Genomic DNA, 16,042 nt, shown 5'->3' on the forward strand with positions numbered 1-16,042 from the left:
ATTGATTGATTTGTGTATATTGAAGAATCCTTGCATCCCTGGGATAAATCCCACTTGATCATGGTGTATGATCCTTTTAATGTGTTGTTGGATTCTGTTTGCTTGTATTTTGTTGAGGATTTTTGCATCTATATTCATGAGTGATATTGGTCTCTAATTTTCTTTTTTTGTAGTATCTTTGTTTGGTTTTGGTATCAGGGTGATGGTGGCCTCATAGAATGAGTGTGGGAGTGTTCCTTCCTCTGCAATTTTTTGGAAGAGTTTGAGAAGGATGGGTGTTAGCTCTTCTCTAAATGTTTGCTAGAATTCACCTGTGAAGCCTTCTGGTCCTGGACTTTTGTTTGTTGGAAGATTTTTAATCACAGTTTCAATTTCATTCCTTGTGATGGGTCTGTTCATATTTTCTATTTCTTCCTGATTTAGTCTTGGAGGGTTATACCTTTCTAAGAATTTGTCCATTTCTTCCAGGTTGTCCAATTTATTGGCATAGAGTTGCTTGTAGTAGTCTCTTAGGATGCTTTGTATTTCTGCGGTGTCTGTTGTAACTTCTCCTTTTTCATTTCTAATTTTATTGATTTGAGTCCTCTCCCTCTTTTTCTTGATGAGTCTGGTTAATGGTTTATGAATTTTGTTTATCTTCTTAAAGAACCAGCTTTTAGTTTTATTGATCTTTGCTATTGTTTTCTTTGTTTCTATTTCATTTATTTCTGCTCTGATCTTTACAATTTCTTTCCTTCTGCTAACTTTGGGTTTTGTTTGTTCTTCTTTCTCTACTTCCTTTAGGTGTAAGGTTAGATTGTTTATTTGAGATTTTTCTTATTTCTTGAGGTAGGCTTGTATAGCTATAAACTTCCCTCGTAGAACTGCTTTTGCTGCATCCCATAGGTTTTGGATCATCGTGTTTTCATTGTCATTTGTCTCTAGGTATTTTTTGATTTCCTCTTTGATTTCTTAAGTGATCTCTTGGTTATTGAGTAACATATTATTTAGCCTCCATGTGTTTGTGTTTTTAACTTTTTTCCCTGTAATTCATTTCTAATCTTATAGAGTTGTGGTCAGAAAAGATGCTTGATATGATTTCAGTTTTCTTAAATTTACTGAGGCTTGATTTGTGACCCATGATGTGATCTATCCTGGAGAATGTTCTGTGCGCACTTGAGAAGAAAGTGTAATCTGCTGTTTTTGGATGGAATGTCCTATAAATATCAATTAAATCTATCTGGTCTATTGTGTCATTTAAAGCTTGTGTTTCCTTATTAATTTTCTGTCTGGATGATCTGTCCATTGGTGTAAGTGAGGTGTTAAAGTCTCCCACTATTACTGTGTTACTGTCGATTTCCTCTTTTATAGCTGTTAGCAGTTGCTGTATGTATTGAGGTGCTCCTATGTTGGGTGCATATATATTTATAATTGTTATATCTTCTTCTTGGATTGATCCCTTGATCATTATGTAGTGTCCTTCCTTGTCTCTTGTAACGTTCTTTATTTTAAAGTCTATTTTATCTGATGTGAGTATTGCTACTCCAGCTTTCTTTTGATTTCCATTTGCATGGAATACCTTTTTCCATCCCCTCACTTTCAGTCTGTATGTGTCCCTAGGTTTGAAGTGGGTCTCTTGTAGACAGCATATATATGGGTCTTGTTTTTGTATCCATTCAGCAAGCCTGTGACTTTTGGTTGGAGCATTTAATCCATTCATGTTTAAGGTAATTATCGATATGTATGTTCCTATGACCATTTTCTTAATTGTTTTGAGTTTGCTTTTGTAGGTCCTTTTCTTCACTTGTGTTTCCCACTTAGAGAAGTTCCTTTAGCATTTGTTGTAGAGCTGGTTTGGTGGTGCTGAATTCTCTTAGCTTTTGCTTGTCTGTAAAGCTTTTGATTTCTCCATCGAATCTGAATGAGATCCTTTCTGGGTAGGGTAATCTTGGTTGTAGGCTCTTCCCTTTCATCACTTTAAGTATATCATGCCACTCCTTTCTGGCTTGTAGAGTTTCTGCTGAGAAATCAGCTGTTAACCTTATGGGAGTTCCCTTGTATGTTATTTGTCGTTTTTCCCTTGCTGCTTTCAATAATTTTTCTTTGTCTTTAATTTTTGCCACTTTGATTACTATGTGTCTCGGCATGTTTCTCCTGCCTGGGACTCTCTGTGCTTCCTGGACTTGGGTGGCTATTTCCTTTCCCATGTTTGGGAAGTTTTCGACTACAGTCTCTTCAAATATTTTCTGGGGTCCTTTCTCTCTCTCTTCTCCTTCTGGGACCCCTATAATGCGAATGTTGTTGCATTTAATGTTGTCCCAGAGGCCTCTTAGGCTGTCTTCATTTCTTTTCATTCTTTTTTTCTTTATTCTGTTCTGCAGCAGTGAATTCCACCATTCTGTCTTGCAGGTCACTTACCCATTCTTCTGCCTCAATTATTCTGCTATTGATTCCTTCTAGTGTAGTTTTCATTTCAGTTATTGTATTGTTCATCTCTCTTTGTTTGTTCTTTAATTCTAGTTGATCTCTTGATATGGCCATTGGGATCACCTAAAAAGATAGCTCACGGGATCTTAGATCTTGGATGGTGTTTTGAAAAGTCTTGCAGTGCTGAGGACAGCTATAGGACTCTACATGACCCAGGTGTTTCTTCATGATAAACGAGGCCATAACATCATCTCAGCCATGGGAAGTAGGAGACTTGTCCAGCTTCAGTATAAGGGCACTGGGCATTTGCACACCTGCACCCTGGTTTCTGGTATAGACCCTCGGTTGGAACCTGTGACTAGAGAAAGCCTGCAGGAGAAGTAAAGAGGTACCATGCAGAAAGGATGCTGTGCTCAGTTAAAGGGGGATAGGTCCATTGTGCCCTTTTGGCAGGAAATCACAGCATGTTAAAGTTGGAAAGGAGGGAAGGGGCTTTGGGGCATATGGAATCCAGCCTTCCACCCAGTGTCTGAGGAGCAGCTGTTCTCAAGCAGGGCTTGGATGATGCACACTCTGGACTTTGCCACCTCCCTGAGCGCCAAGCTGAACAACGCTTTCCCCTGCACAGGACAGAGGCACTTCCCCTGGCCTTTAGCTCTCAGCAGAAGAGGGATATCACATAGAAGATGGACTCCAAGGAAGTAGGTCAGGAATAGCATAATGGGGAAAGTCAAACCTGCGTGCTTGGAGGACTCTGGCTGCTGCTCTTGTACTTTGAGCATATGGCTCCATCGTATGCACAGTGTAAGAAAGTTTTCCAGTTTGCTGTCTTCCGGGGTAGTTGCCACAGAGCTTCTAACGCTCAGTTGTTGGCTGATAAACGGAATTGCACACCAAGGCTTGTTCGTGGGAGCGGAGGGGATACTGTGAGGTGGTGTAGAAAAGAACTCCACAGGTGTATTAGGGAAATTTAGTTCTCCCTCCTGAGTAGGTTCTCCACCTCCTGTGTGTTTCTCCTTCACTTTTACGCACAATCCTTCACTTCTGGTCACCAGATATGGGGGTAGGGGTTTCCGCACAACAAGCAATTCTCTGCAGCACCAGCTGGGTGTCCTACAGTGTAACTCCGTTGCAACGGTGGCTTCTGTCCCACAAGACTGCTTCCACCCCGCTTCAGATGCCAATCGCAAGTAGGAGATCCCCAAATTACCCGTAACTTCTGTCCGATTTGGTTACAAATTGGAGGTACCCATGATTTCCTCCTCTGGTTTGATTAATTTGCTAGAGTGGCTCACAGAACTCAGGGAAGCACTTACTTACATTTACCAGTTTATTAAAGGATATGACACAGGGTGCAGATGAACAGCTGGATGAAGGGAAACATAGGGTGAGGTCTGAGCAGGTCCTGAGCACAGGAGCTTCTGTCGCCATTGAGTTGGGTGTGTTCACCCTCCCAGTGTATGGATGTGTTTTCTTCTTTGTTTGAAGGAAACAAAAACTCTAACTTGAAAAAGATATATCCACCCACATGTTCATTGCATTATGTACAAATACCCAAGATAAGGAAACAACCGAAGTGTCCATTGATAGATGAATGGATAAAGAAAATGTGGTATCTATATAATGGAATATTATTAAGCCATAGAAAAGAATGAAATCTTGCCATTTGCAACAACATGGGTGGACTTTGAGGGCATCATGCTAAGTGAACTAAGTCAGACAGAGAAAGATAAATACCATATGATCTCACTCATATGTGAAAACAAAAACCGAGCTCATAGATACAGGCAACTGACAGGGGTGGGGGTAGGGGTGGGAGAAAGGAGTGAACTGTTGTTTCAATTGTTTTTTAGTTTAAATAAACTGAATGATTGTTTTAAAAGAAATTTAAAAAAGAATAAGAGATGCTCCTAGTATCACTTTGGAAGTTACAAGGGTTTTAGGAGCCCTATGCTGGGAACCTGGGGCAGAGACCAATATATATATTTTCTGTTATCTCATAACAGGTTAGAGCTTGCATTATTTAAGATACCTTAGATTTAAAACTTGAAAGCAGTTGCCCTAGTGCTTGGGGGAACTTGGTGTCTCCCACATCATGAGAAAGTGGTCCTCCAGCAATGTCTGGCCAGAGCTGCCCAGGGATGAACCCAGCTCCACACACTTCACTTCCTTTGAGACCTGGTCTCAACCATCCTCCTTCTCATTCTCTGCTTGCCAAGCCATGCTAGTTTTCTTTCCAGTTTTCCCGCCTGAGGGCCTTTGCACGAGCTGTTTTTCTGTCTGCCATATCTAAGGCTCCTTCCTTCCTTCCTGCTCATTTTCTTTTTTTAAAAATTTATTTTATTTATTTTTATTTGTGGCTGCGTGTGTCTTCGTTGCTGCGCGCAGGCTTTCTCTAGTTGTGGCGAGCGGGGGCTACTCTTTGTTGCGGTGCACGGGTTTCTCATTGTGGTGCCTTCTCTTGTTGCGGAGCACGGGCTCTAGGCGCGTGGGCTTCAGTAGTTGTGGTGCGTGGGCTGAGTAGTTGCGGTGCACGGGCTCAGTAACTGTGGCTCGCGGGCTCTAGAGCGCAGGCTCAGTAGTTGTGGCGCACGGACTTAGTTGCTCCGCGGCATGTGGGATCTTCCCGGACCAGGGTTAGAACCCGTGTCCCCTGCATTGGCAGGCAGCTTCTTAACCACTGCGCCACCAGGGAAGTCCCTTCCCGCTCATTTTATAAACACCTAATCAGTTCAAACATCACTGTGCTCAGTAAGCCTTTCCTAACCAATCCCTCAAATCTAGGTCAGGGTCTTTATTAAACCTTTTTACGGAATTCCTATAATAGTTTCCTTAAAAGCATGTAATCACATAATCCTTACTGCTGGGAGTATCTAACCTTTTTGGTGCCATGGGCTCTTTCAGCCATCTGGTGAATCCCATGGGGGAGTGCTGCACCCTGCGCCACCACAGCTATTTCCAGCTTCCCCGTGATAGCTTGAGGGACCACGAGCTTAGTCTGTATTTCTGATGGGGGAGAATGGTTACTTGGGCTGCGCCCAGTTTTCGAGGGCCTCGAAGGAGTTGGAGGCTGCTCTGGAAATTGTCAAGAGACCCACACTCTCATCTGTCATTGGGAACAAAGAAAACCAGGAAGGCAGAGGGAGTGGGAAGGAAGCTTTTTGTGCCAAGTATTGTTAACCAGGGAAGAAGCACAGACCTGAGCCGTAGTAGTGATGCATTGTGTCTGCGTGGGACAGTTTTCACCTTTTAAGCACTTTTGAGTTACCCTCCTGACCTCTTCATTGCCGTCTTGCAGATAGGAAAACAGATGTGGGAGGTGTTTGTGGCTAGAACATATGCGATGGTATGGACTACTACAGGCTGCGTTCCAGTTCCCAGCCCTCCTCCCACTCAGGGTCCTTGGCCCAGCCCAGTGGCTTGGTCTCTCTGGACCCAGTGTCTTCCTTCATCTTTAGGGGAGAGGGTGCCCTTGTGGACCATCTGAGAGGAAGACACAGAGCCTGGCCCGTGGCGTGTGCTTGGCAACTCCAAGCAGAGAGAGTTCGGGTGTTGTAAATCCCCAAAATGCCAGAGCTGGGATCCGGCTTTGATCCGGTTCCGGCACCTTCGCCCCTGCGGTTTCCCTTTCATGAGCTCTTGAGCATGGAGGGGGGAAGATGACACCCCAGAGCACCAAGATGCCAGGTTTGAAGTCCTACGTGATCAGCTTTGGGGGATTTTGTGTTTACCTAGACCTTTTGGATACAGCCCTTCAAAATGAGAAATCCTTCCCTAAGGCCATTTCTTTGGAAATTTCCCCTAAAGGCGGTAAGGAAATGACAGGCATTTGAGCTGTCTGAGGCTAGGCTGGTGGCTTTGTTCAGCTGAGAGGTCCCTTCTGCTGAAGAGGAGACGGTACTCCTCTCCTTCCCTGCCAGGCAGGCGGGTCCCCGGTGGGCGGCATCTGTCTCCCCTGTGGTCCTCCGCTGGGCTGGTGTATGATGTCGCCGCACCCCACCCCGCAGGAGGCAGCAGTTTCTTGTCTGTTGACAAGCTCCGTAAGAGGCGGATGGCACCGGATTGCTGTGTTTGAACAGTGCTGTTCATCTGATGCCCGATCAATAATTGGCCCGTTGCCTTACGTGTGAAACTTGGAGGGGTCCAGGGGTGGGAGGAGGCCCCAGGGAGGACTTCAGATCCAAATCGTTTAAGGCACTTGGAAGTTACACTAACTTTTGCAGAGAAAGGGTCCCGTGAGTTTATCTCAGACGCCCCGAAGGAAGAGGATTTGGGGGTAGGGGAATCTCTCATTTACTTGTGGAACCACTGAGAAAATATCCTTGACGTTGATTGAGAATCAGAGGACCTTGGGTGCTCTGCTAGAAGCCTCTTCATTATTTAACGAAGGCTGGGATCCTAATCACAGGTGGTTCAGAATGAAGGCAGGAATTCTCAGAGCTGGTAGAGCATCATCCGAGATGCCTGTGAAATGCAATCAGACACCAGTGAGAAGGTAATCAGGCCCCCAGAAGGGGAGGCTGAGGTCAGGAGCACCTCACAGGGGACATTTGTTTAGAGAGCCGGGAGTGGTGCCTCCCTCATGGTTAAAAGGCTTTGATTTTGTGCAAAAGGATGTCTCAAGACGCTTGGCCAACTCCCTGTGTTAGGTGCATTTGCAGTGGCCATTTGTCAGGGGTGTTAGGCACCTGTTCTCCGCCTAAGGCCGGGCTTCTGGTGCTTGTTTTAGATCAGTGGGAAATTCACCTGGCCTTGGGGGCCAGGCAGCTGTGGGTGAAGGCAGTGGGGAGGGGCGGGGACTGTGGCAGATGTGAGCGCACACACCTGTCTGAAGGGGGCCTGCACTGCCGCCCAGGAAACCACTGCTGTGTGTGGATGGAGGCCCAGTTTAAAAAGCCAGCTTTGTATGTTTTCAAACACTGTGTGGGCCTGGCAGCTTGTCCCCTGCGTGTGCCACTGGACGTCAGACCCTCAGATTCTGGTTGGCCCACAGCGTTCTCTGTGATTGTTACCCCAACTCTGTGAGGAGGATATTATTACCTGGTACTAGCCACCCATTTTACAGATGAGAACACAAGGGTCCATATGAGTCTGGCTCCAAAGCCCACCCTTTATTATACGAGCTCTTCTAAACTGTCCCTTCTGTGATGTACCACAGTGCCGCTTTTGTCTGTGGTCCTTGGGATTTGGGGGGAGGTTTTGTTGGAAAGAAGGGTGTGCATCCCTGAAAAGGCCCGCAAAGCTTGGAAGCACAAGGCACGAGTTCTTTGGAGGGTGTCTGGTCATCTCGTCTCCCCTAGGGGCGTGATGAGCACGCTGAGGGAGGGGGCCGAGGGGCCCGGGGAGCACAGAGGAGACCTCGGCGAGGAAGCCGGAGCTTCAGGGAGACTGGGTGTGGGCTGGCCACCGAGGAGGCGGTGAGGAGGGGGTGGAGGGCGGTGAGGTCAGAGACGTGGAAGGGGTCATGTCACATGGGACCTGTGGGCCAGGGCAAGACCAAGGGGTCGATTCCGTCCACTCAGCGTGCCGTTCGTTCAGCCCAAATTTACGGGGAGCCCGCTGCGCACTGGGCTCTGATTGAGTACCGAGGACAGTGTAGCAAACGAGACAGAAAGTGTGCAGCCTCGTGGAGCTTACATTCTAGTAGGGGAGTGTGATTGCTCATTGCAGACAGTCCACGAGGTCAACAGTATCACGCCACGAAGTACTGAGCGCAGGAAGATCTCAGCTCTGCAGGGGAGGGGGCCTCTCAGGCTGTGTGCGGGGCAGAATACGGCACAAACAACACAGATGCAGTCGGTAAACGTGTTTCAAACAAAGGTTTGGCCTCCCTTTAGCTTCTACGTCTGGAATCACCAAACCACTGATCCACAGGCCAAAACTCTCCCACCAGCACCTTCTGTACAGCCAGGAGCTGAAAGTGGTGTTTCTGTGTTAAAAAGTTGAAAAAAATGAAAAGAAGAAAGTTTCATGACACATGAAAACGGTATGAAATGGCAATGCGGGGCCCATAGCCAGTTTCATTGCAGCAGAGCCACGCCCATCATGTCCGGATGACCTCGGCTGCTTCTGTGCTTCATAGGCAGAGCTGCGTAGTTGTGACAGAGACCATGTGGCCGGCAAAGCCAAGCACACCTACTGTCCTGCCCTTTACGGAACAAGTGTGCCAACCCCTGTTCTAGGTCCTCCTTGTAATCTGCAAACACTTCCTCCACATCTGGCCCAGAAGAATCCACCCTCTCAGGGAGATGAAGAGCAGAAGGGAAATTTGTTCCACCTACTCCTCCCTTAGGCCGAGATGGGCGAACCTCAGCCCACAAGCCTCCGGCCCAGCGCCCCCGTGTGTGGCCTCAGACAAGTGTGGATCTGTGGAGGCCCCTCAGTTACGGAATTCCCCACCCCCGCCCCGGCAGGCTGTCCAGTGGTGAAGACTGTACGCTCCCAGTGCAGGGGGCACGGTTCGATCCCCGGTCAGGGAACTAAGATCCCGCATGCTGCACAGCATGGCCGAAAAAAAAGGTGGTCCTCTTAGAGTGAGGCCAGGCCGTCCACCTTTGTGAGCCTAAACCAATATTTTCTAGTCCATTGAGACAGTGGGATTGTGTACTTTCATTCAGAACAGTGTTACCAAGCTCTTCTTGACAAGGCAATATATACGTGACTTAGTAAAATACAACAAGTACAACAAATTCACTCACAGGGCCATAATGCGTTGTATCCCATTTACATCAGATTGCATGTATGTGTTTTTACACATGCATGAAGACGTTGGATCCCCAGAAAGTTAACAGTGGTTGTCTCTGGATACTGGGATTTCGGGTGATTTTTTAAAACTTTCTTCTTCTTACTTTTTTGGATGACTTGGATTTCTTTTTAAAAACATTAACATGAATCATCTTAATGAGCAAAGAAAAAGCCAGCTATTTTTATTTCAAAGAATAAATAAGAAGAATGGTTGCATCCGCATGTGGGTGATAGGCTTATTTGTGTGGTTATGATGTAACTGTTAAGAGATACGTGCATCCCCATACGGCTCACCCCTAATTGGAGCAGGGGAGTGATGGCTTCAGAATGAAGGAGATAAGTAAAAACATAGGGGGAGGTGAGAAAAGATGTAGAAGTCAGAAAATCTGACATGTCATCATTGGAAGGACACGAGCTTCCGAGTATATAAATCTCCTTGGTTCATTATTGGTATTTGGAAAGTTGGGGATGTAGATCTTTCCCTGATTCCTCCTCCTCCCCAGCCCCGCCCTCTTTTGAGAAACTATAAACCACTTAGACGTTAGGGTATTTTAAAATGGTATGTGAGCGCCACCTAGTGTCAGCACTCTGTCATTTCACCCCCTGTCTCTGTGGGAGCCTTAACATCACATTCTTTCTTTGATGTCCCTGCTCTGGTGGCATTTGCGCAGCAGGCAGCGAAATGCCTTCCGGGGTTCTGCAGGGCAGTGGGGATGCCTCATTAATTTATCCCTTCCTTCTTGTCTCAGTTGCACAAAGCGAATCTGTCCGACTGAAGCGGGGTTTGGCAGTCGAAGAGCAAAAGGATACCTCCCTGTCAAAACCAATCTCCGCTTTTCTCCGTCAGCCGGCTCCTTAGAGCTGGGCCCCTGCTTCTCTGGCAGGAAAGCCATCCTCCCCAGGGCTGCCTTGGGCTTGGGGCTCTTGAGGAGCAAACAGGGGACTCCGGCTCATGGTGGGCTGCTTGGCTTGTAGATGGGCTCCTGGGAGAAGCCAGAACCAAGCCCCACGTCCCCTGGCCCGTCCCCTCCAGGGCTGCTCCCCTCCTGTCCCCCAAACCCCAGCATCGTCCTCACTGCGTCCCTCGCCCTCATGCCCCTCCTTGTCCAGCGCATCGCCAGGCTTTGCCTCTGTCTGCTCTAGAACCTGCTGTTCTCCTGTTCTCTCCTAGGAGGACAAGCACCCAGCTGTCTGCAGCACTTCCTCACAGGCCTCTCTGCTCCTCTCTTAGCCCCTCTGGGTTCTTCTTTGCTCAGCTGAAGCTCCAGGGAGCTTTGTAAAGTGCACACCTGCCTGCGTCGTTCTCTGGTTCAGATCCTTCCCATGGCTTCGGAGTGCCGTAGGGTGAAGGCCAGAATTTTCATCTGGGCCTGCGAGGCTTCCCGCTCCACCGGCCTCCCTTGATCCAGCCCCACTGCCTTCCTTTGGGCCCCTCAGGCCTTCTTCCTGCTGAGGTCCCTTGGCCGGCCTCCCCTCTTCCCCTGACCCCCACGTAGTGAATCTCCACGCAGTTCTCAGTTGGATGCACCTGCCTCACAACAGTCTTCCCTGGACCCTGTAGCATGAATCAAGTCTCCCTAGAAAGTGCTTGGAAAATACAGCGTTCCTCTCCTCCCCTCCGCCCACCCCATCCTGGTGTGTGATAGTAGCTGCACACGTGTCATTCTTTGATGAATTCCCATCTCCCTCTTTAGACCTGTAGTTCTCAGGGGTGTTTGGCACCCCGGGGACATTTGGCGACACCTGGGGACATTTTTGGTTGTTTTGACTTGGGGGCAGTGCTACCGGCATCTAGTGGGTAGAGGCCCAGGATGCCGCTGAACATCCTACGGTGCACACGACAGCCCCCAAGAGCAAAGAATCTTCTGGCCCGAGAGGCCGGTGGTGCTGAGGTTGAGAAACCCTGCTTCAGAATGGAAGCCCTGTGCGGGCAGGAACCAAGGCCACTGGGAAAGAGCACGTTTGGAGGGCCAAAATGTCGCTGTTAATGGCTGACTTGATACTCTCAGCCCTTAAATGGGTTTGTTAGTAGATAGATATAGATCCCCCACATTCCTTCAAACCTGCCGGCCACAAGGAATAAACAGGGGAATTAGCCTGACTTTTCCTTTGCCCTGCATCAGGATAGTTATACAGAGTCCTGCTGGTCCAGAGAAAGTCGTCCTGGTTTTTTGTGCCTTTGCTTTAAAATTATTTAAAGTCTCATTTTGCATTGTATTTGTTTACACTCTGATCTATCTACAATAAAATGTCATCTGCAATTTTAGTTAGTTGGGACATTCCACATGTCAGGTGGCCTGGCTTCTAAAAAAATTCATTGTGGAAGAAGAGGCCAGATGAGAATGCTAGATTAAAAGAGGTTAAAGCATTATAACACTGAATGTGACATGTCATGTGGGCGGGGAAAGGGTTATATAAACAATCTTTTGGAGACAGTTAGGGAAATTTGAATAGGGATGAAGTAAATGTCAGATAATATCAAGTTAGTGTTTATTTTCTTAGGTATGACAGTAGTCAGCTTGGGCTGCTGTAACAAATAGCATAGACTGAGTGTCTTACAAACAACAGAAATTTATTTCTCACCGTTCTGGAGGCTGGGAGGTCTAAGATAAAGGTGCTGGTAGACTCACTGTCTGGTGAGAACTTGCTCCCTGGTTCACAGACAGCCGTCTTCTCACTATGTCCTAACGTGGCAGAAGGGGTGAGGGAGCTCTCTGGGGCCTACTTATGAGGACATTAATCCCACTCGTGAGGGCTCCACCGCCATGATCTAATTGTCTCCCCAAGCTCGACCCCCTAATACCATCCCATTGGGCATTAGGTTTCAACACATGAATTTGGGGAGCACATAGACACTCAGACATTGCCATTATAGACGAGAATGTCCTTATTCTTAGGAGATACAGACCTGAGTTTAAGGAGTGAAGTTCAGAATGTCTGCAACTTGCTTTCAGTGACACAGCAGGAAAGCGTGTGTGCGTGTGTGTGTGCGTGTGTGTGTGTAGAAAGAGGAGGGGGGAGGGAGAACAGGTGTGGCAAAATGTTAGCAGCCGGTGGATCCAAGCGATGGGGGGCGTCGGTGTTCCCCATCCTACTGTGTCAACCTTTCGAGGTCGCGGTCTTGAGGGACACGGGGCGTGTACGTATGTAGTGCCAGGAGGCCCTGAGCTTGGCCGTGTGTCTTCAGTCTGCAGCTCTCCGCCCATCCACATGAAGGTGCAGCCCCTGAACCAGACAGCGCTGCAGGTGTCCTGGAACCAGCCGGAGACCATCTACCACCCACCCATCATGAACTACATGATCTCCTACAGCTGGACCAAGAACGAGGACGAGAAGGAGAAGACGTTCACAAAGGACAGCGACAAGGACTTGGTAAAGCCTCCCTGTTCTGAGTCAGGGTGTCTGTAGCAATGAGAGGGGCCCCTGCGCATCTCTTCGGCGTGCTTTTCCCTGTGGCATCCCAGCCCTACGCCGCCTGCTGAGGGCAGGTGCCATCGGGGTGAACCGGGTGAACCGGGGCCGGAGCCTGCCCGGGCTCCACCCCGCCTTTATACTTGACGGCTACACCACCCGGAAAAGAGTTAATTTCTTTGTAACTGGGCCCTTCAAAACTGACTGCTTTTTCTTTCATTATTTAAAAAAAAAAAAAAAAAAAAAAATCCGAAAGCCTCTACGAAGCCCTTGTCCTCTCTGATAGCGTTGCTGTAAATGTTAAGTGAGTTCTACAGTTGTAGAGCAGGGCCCAGCACAGAGCAAGCACCGTGCCAGTACTGGCTGTTATTATTATTGCAGCTGTCGCCCCCATCCTCCTCCCCACCCCTATACTGTCACCCACCCCAAGCAGCTTTCCGAAGTCCCCACCACTCCCTTCTGTCACATTTCATCTGCCTCGTACATTCCGACCTGCTAGACCCCAGTGACCACGGAATTTTTAGCCACTGTTCTCAGACTCTCAGACGCTGTGATACCTGACCTCACTTTGAGCTACACATGCCCAATCCAGCTGCTCATCTTAAATGTGCATAAATATTTAGTGCCCAGTCCCCACCAAGGCCCTTCAGAACAGATGTTTGCAGAAGCTGTCTTCTTCCCCTGGAAAAGCAATCGCTCCAACAAGCGCTGGTCTTTACATCTCTGCAGGGAAACTCAAAGTGACACATTTGGGTTTGAAAGCCTGGCGTTTATTGTTAATCAAAAGAAGTCTTTGGGATAATGAAGCCCATAATTGTATATGCACATGGAAAATGTAATAGCACTGAGTGGGATTCTTAATGACTGTTAGCACTTTTTTTCCTCCCCGTACAGAGTCCCCGGGGCCCATTCAATCAGTTATAGAATAATACTTTTCGTATTCCTTTAGATGAAGATTCTTTTACTTCATTTCCATTTATGTTTTCATTTCCCCACTAGACATTGTTAGCTGGGTCACATTAGGGAATGATGAGCTTCATGAAATCGGAGAGGAATCTATTGAAAGGCACCCAAGGTTATGATGTGTTTTAACCTTTCTCTTGTCACGACTGGAACTCCGTGAGGGATGTTTCTCTTTCTGAACTGAGGTGGCTTGCATTAATCAGCAGAAACTATCTAGGCGCTTATTCGGTTTCTTATTCTAAGTGGAAAATAATTAAACATGCAGAGATGAATAGATAAACGGCTTGGAGTGAATTCTAATAAATCCCTGCATAGATGGAGCGAAGATATTGCTCTGAACAGAAGACGGGGTTGGAGGTTTAGAGAATGAGGCATAAATGAGTTTCAGAGAAAGAGAGAGCTGTAGAGAAAAACATGCTTTGACAGCAAGTTCTTTTTTTATAAGAATTTCTAGGGGTGGTTATTTTCTTTGGGGACACACAAAATTAATTAATTCCTCAAGAAGTTGAGAGTGCTGACTTAGTGGCAGGCAAAGCTATCCTCCAACTTGGGGTTCTTGTGGCCCATAAGCCTAAAAGTCATACTGAACATTTTCCCGGCATTCTCCAGCATCCATCTCTCTCTCTCATGCCCTCGCTGCCAACCTGTGGGACAGGTGTTACTGCCTCCTTTTTCCAAAAGAGAGAAATGAGGCTGAAAGTGAAATAACTTGACCCCAACCTCCTCCTCTCACCAGCAATCCATTTGCTAGGCAACAGATAGCAGGCGTGGCCACGATAACATTTTAATGCCTCTTCAGAGGTTTTCAGTAGCTACACTGGGGAAAACCCACTCTGATTAAGCTCCCAGAGCTGCTTTCTGGACTTGGCCCACAATGGGATGACAAGACATTTCATCCATTAGGGAGTCTTTGAAAATCAGTTGCTTTTGTTGTTTGTTTCTTCAGGAAGCAAGCCCTGCTGGCTTTTTAGGTATTTTCCATTTTCTGATTTTTAAAAGACTCTTGGAATAAAGCTTTGAGGAATGGGGGTCTGGATTTGGCTTGTGATGTTGGACCAGGGGTTGGAAAACTTTTTTCTAGACAGAGTCAGAGAGTTAAGATTTTAGACTTTAAGGGCTATATGGCCTCTGTGGGCAGCTACTCAACTCTGCCGTCGAAGGGTGAAAGCTGCCATAGCAACAGGTAAATGAATGGGCGTGCCTGTGTGCCAATAAAACTTTATTTACAAAAAACGGATTTGGGCTGTGGGCTGTCGCTTGCCACCCCTGTGTTAGACTGGGGGTGTACTTTCCATTTTGTGGTGTGGACTACCTATGAACAAGGCTTGCCTAGCCTTTGTTGTACAGCACTCACAAGAACCCTGTGAGGGAAATATTACTCTCTGCATTTAACAGTTGAAGGGAGCAGAGGCCAAAAGACTTTGAGCAACTGACTCGGAATCACACAGCTGGTGAGTGGTGTGACACAGGTAGATCTCCTGTCCTCTGACCTCTAGTCAGGTGTTCTTCTCGCATCGTGCCCCATATTATCCAAGGTCAAGGTACAACAATGCCTTTAAACTGCAAAGAAACAGACACACAGAGATTTTGTTTTGGCTGCGCTAAACTCTGCACAGCCCTGGAAATTCAGTACACCTGATAATTCTAGAGGCTGTCTAGGGTAAATCACTATCGTTTATAAGGTAGAGTAGTTTTGATAGAAGTCCCAGCCTTGTGAGTATAAAGAGGGCTGAAGGCACGTTCCAAGCCCGAGTCAAGTATCTGAGCCAGGACGGCTTTTTGTTCTCTTACCCTACACATTTCCATGTCGAAAACAGATTCCCAGGTGAGGTTATTTCTGAAAGCTCATTCTTTTCAAGGTGAGCCTTTCGGTCAGTGAGGAAACATCTGTTTGTCTGTTGTGCTTTGCCTTGGTACCCAGAAACCTACAGGCAGCACTTAACATTCTTTTAGGTTTGGCTTTCAAATGTAAAGTGTGCTCTGGCCTTCAAAACCAGCTCACTGCCTGTTCTTTCCTCCCCTGCAGAAAGCCACCATTAGCCCTGTCTCACCTGACAGCCTTTATCTGTTCCGGGTCCAGGCCGTGTGTCGCAATGACATGAGGAGTGACTTCAGCCAGACCATGCTCTTCCAAGGTGAGTAGCTGCCCTTTCTGTCTGCCCTGCATCCCCCGGGTCCCTTCTCCCTTGGGCTTTGTCTTTTTTCCCGTTCAGGTGCTTGGACACAAGAATACAAACCTGGCCTAAGCATCAGTGTGGGGTTTGCAATAACACCTGAAAAGCCTGGGGAATTTAAGCCCGTCTTTTTGGTTGGGGGTTTCACAGGCCAGAAGAGGGGAAGAAGAATGAAGTGTTGATTATTTTTTTAATTACTGTTATTTTCCAGCTGTGGGGAACCAAGTATTTGTCTAATACTGTGTCAGATCACAGAATCACCTCCTAGTCGTGTGGAGGAATATCGTCTTTGGATTTCTAACGTGATTCAGTTAGCTGATTTAGGGTCTAGTGGAAAGTTTCAG

The 16,042-nt window shown here is 47.3% G+C and overlaps 1 protein-coding gene across 4 annotated transcripts in view; it reads left to right on the forward strand.

Annotated features, from left to right (window-relative positions):
• Positions 1 to 16,042, forward strand: part of PTPRG (protein tyrosine phosphatase receptor type G) — a 721,438-nt gene that overhangs the window by 593,682 nt on the left and 111,714 nt on the right. For all 4 annotated transcript variants that reach the window (XM_036869404.1, XM_036869405.1, XM_036869402.1 and 1 more), the window contains exons 9-10: positions 12,338 to 12,522; positions 15,551 to 15,659. In XM_036869404.1, coding sequence (XP_036725299.1) covers positions 12,338 to 12,522; positions 15,551 to 15,659 — 294 coding nt within the window. The remainder of the gene's footprint in view (positions 1 to 12,337; positions 12,523 to 15,550; positions 15,660 to 16,042) is intronic.

This window comes from Balaenoptera musculus, chromosome 11, assembly GCF_009873245.2.
Source record: "Balaenoptera musculus isolate JJ_BM4_2016_0621 chromosome 11, mBalMus1.pri.v3, whole genome shotgun sequence".
In the NCBI taxonomy this organism is placed as follows: Eukaryota; Metazoa; Chordata; class Mammalia; order Artiodactyla; family Balaenopteridae; genus Balaenoptera; species Balaenoptera musculus.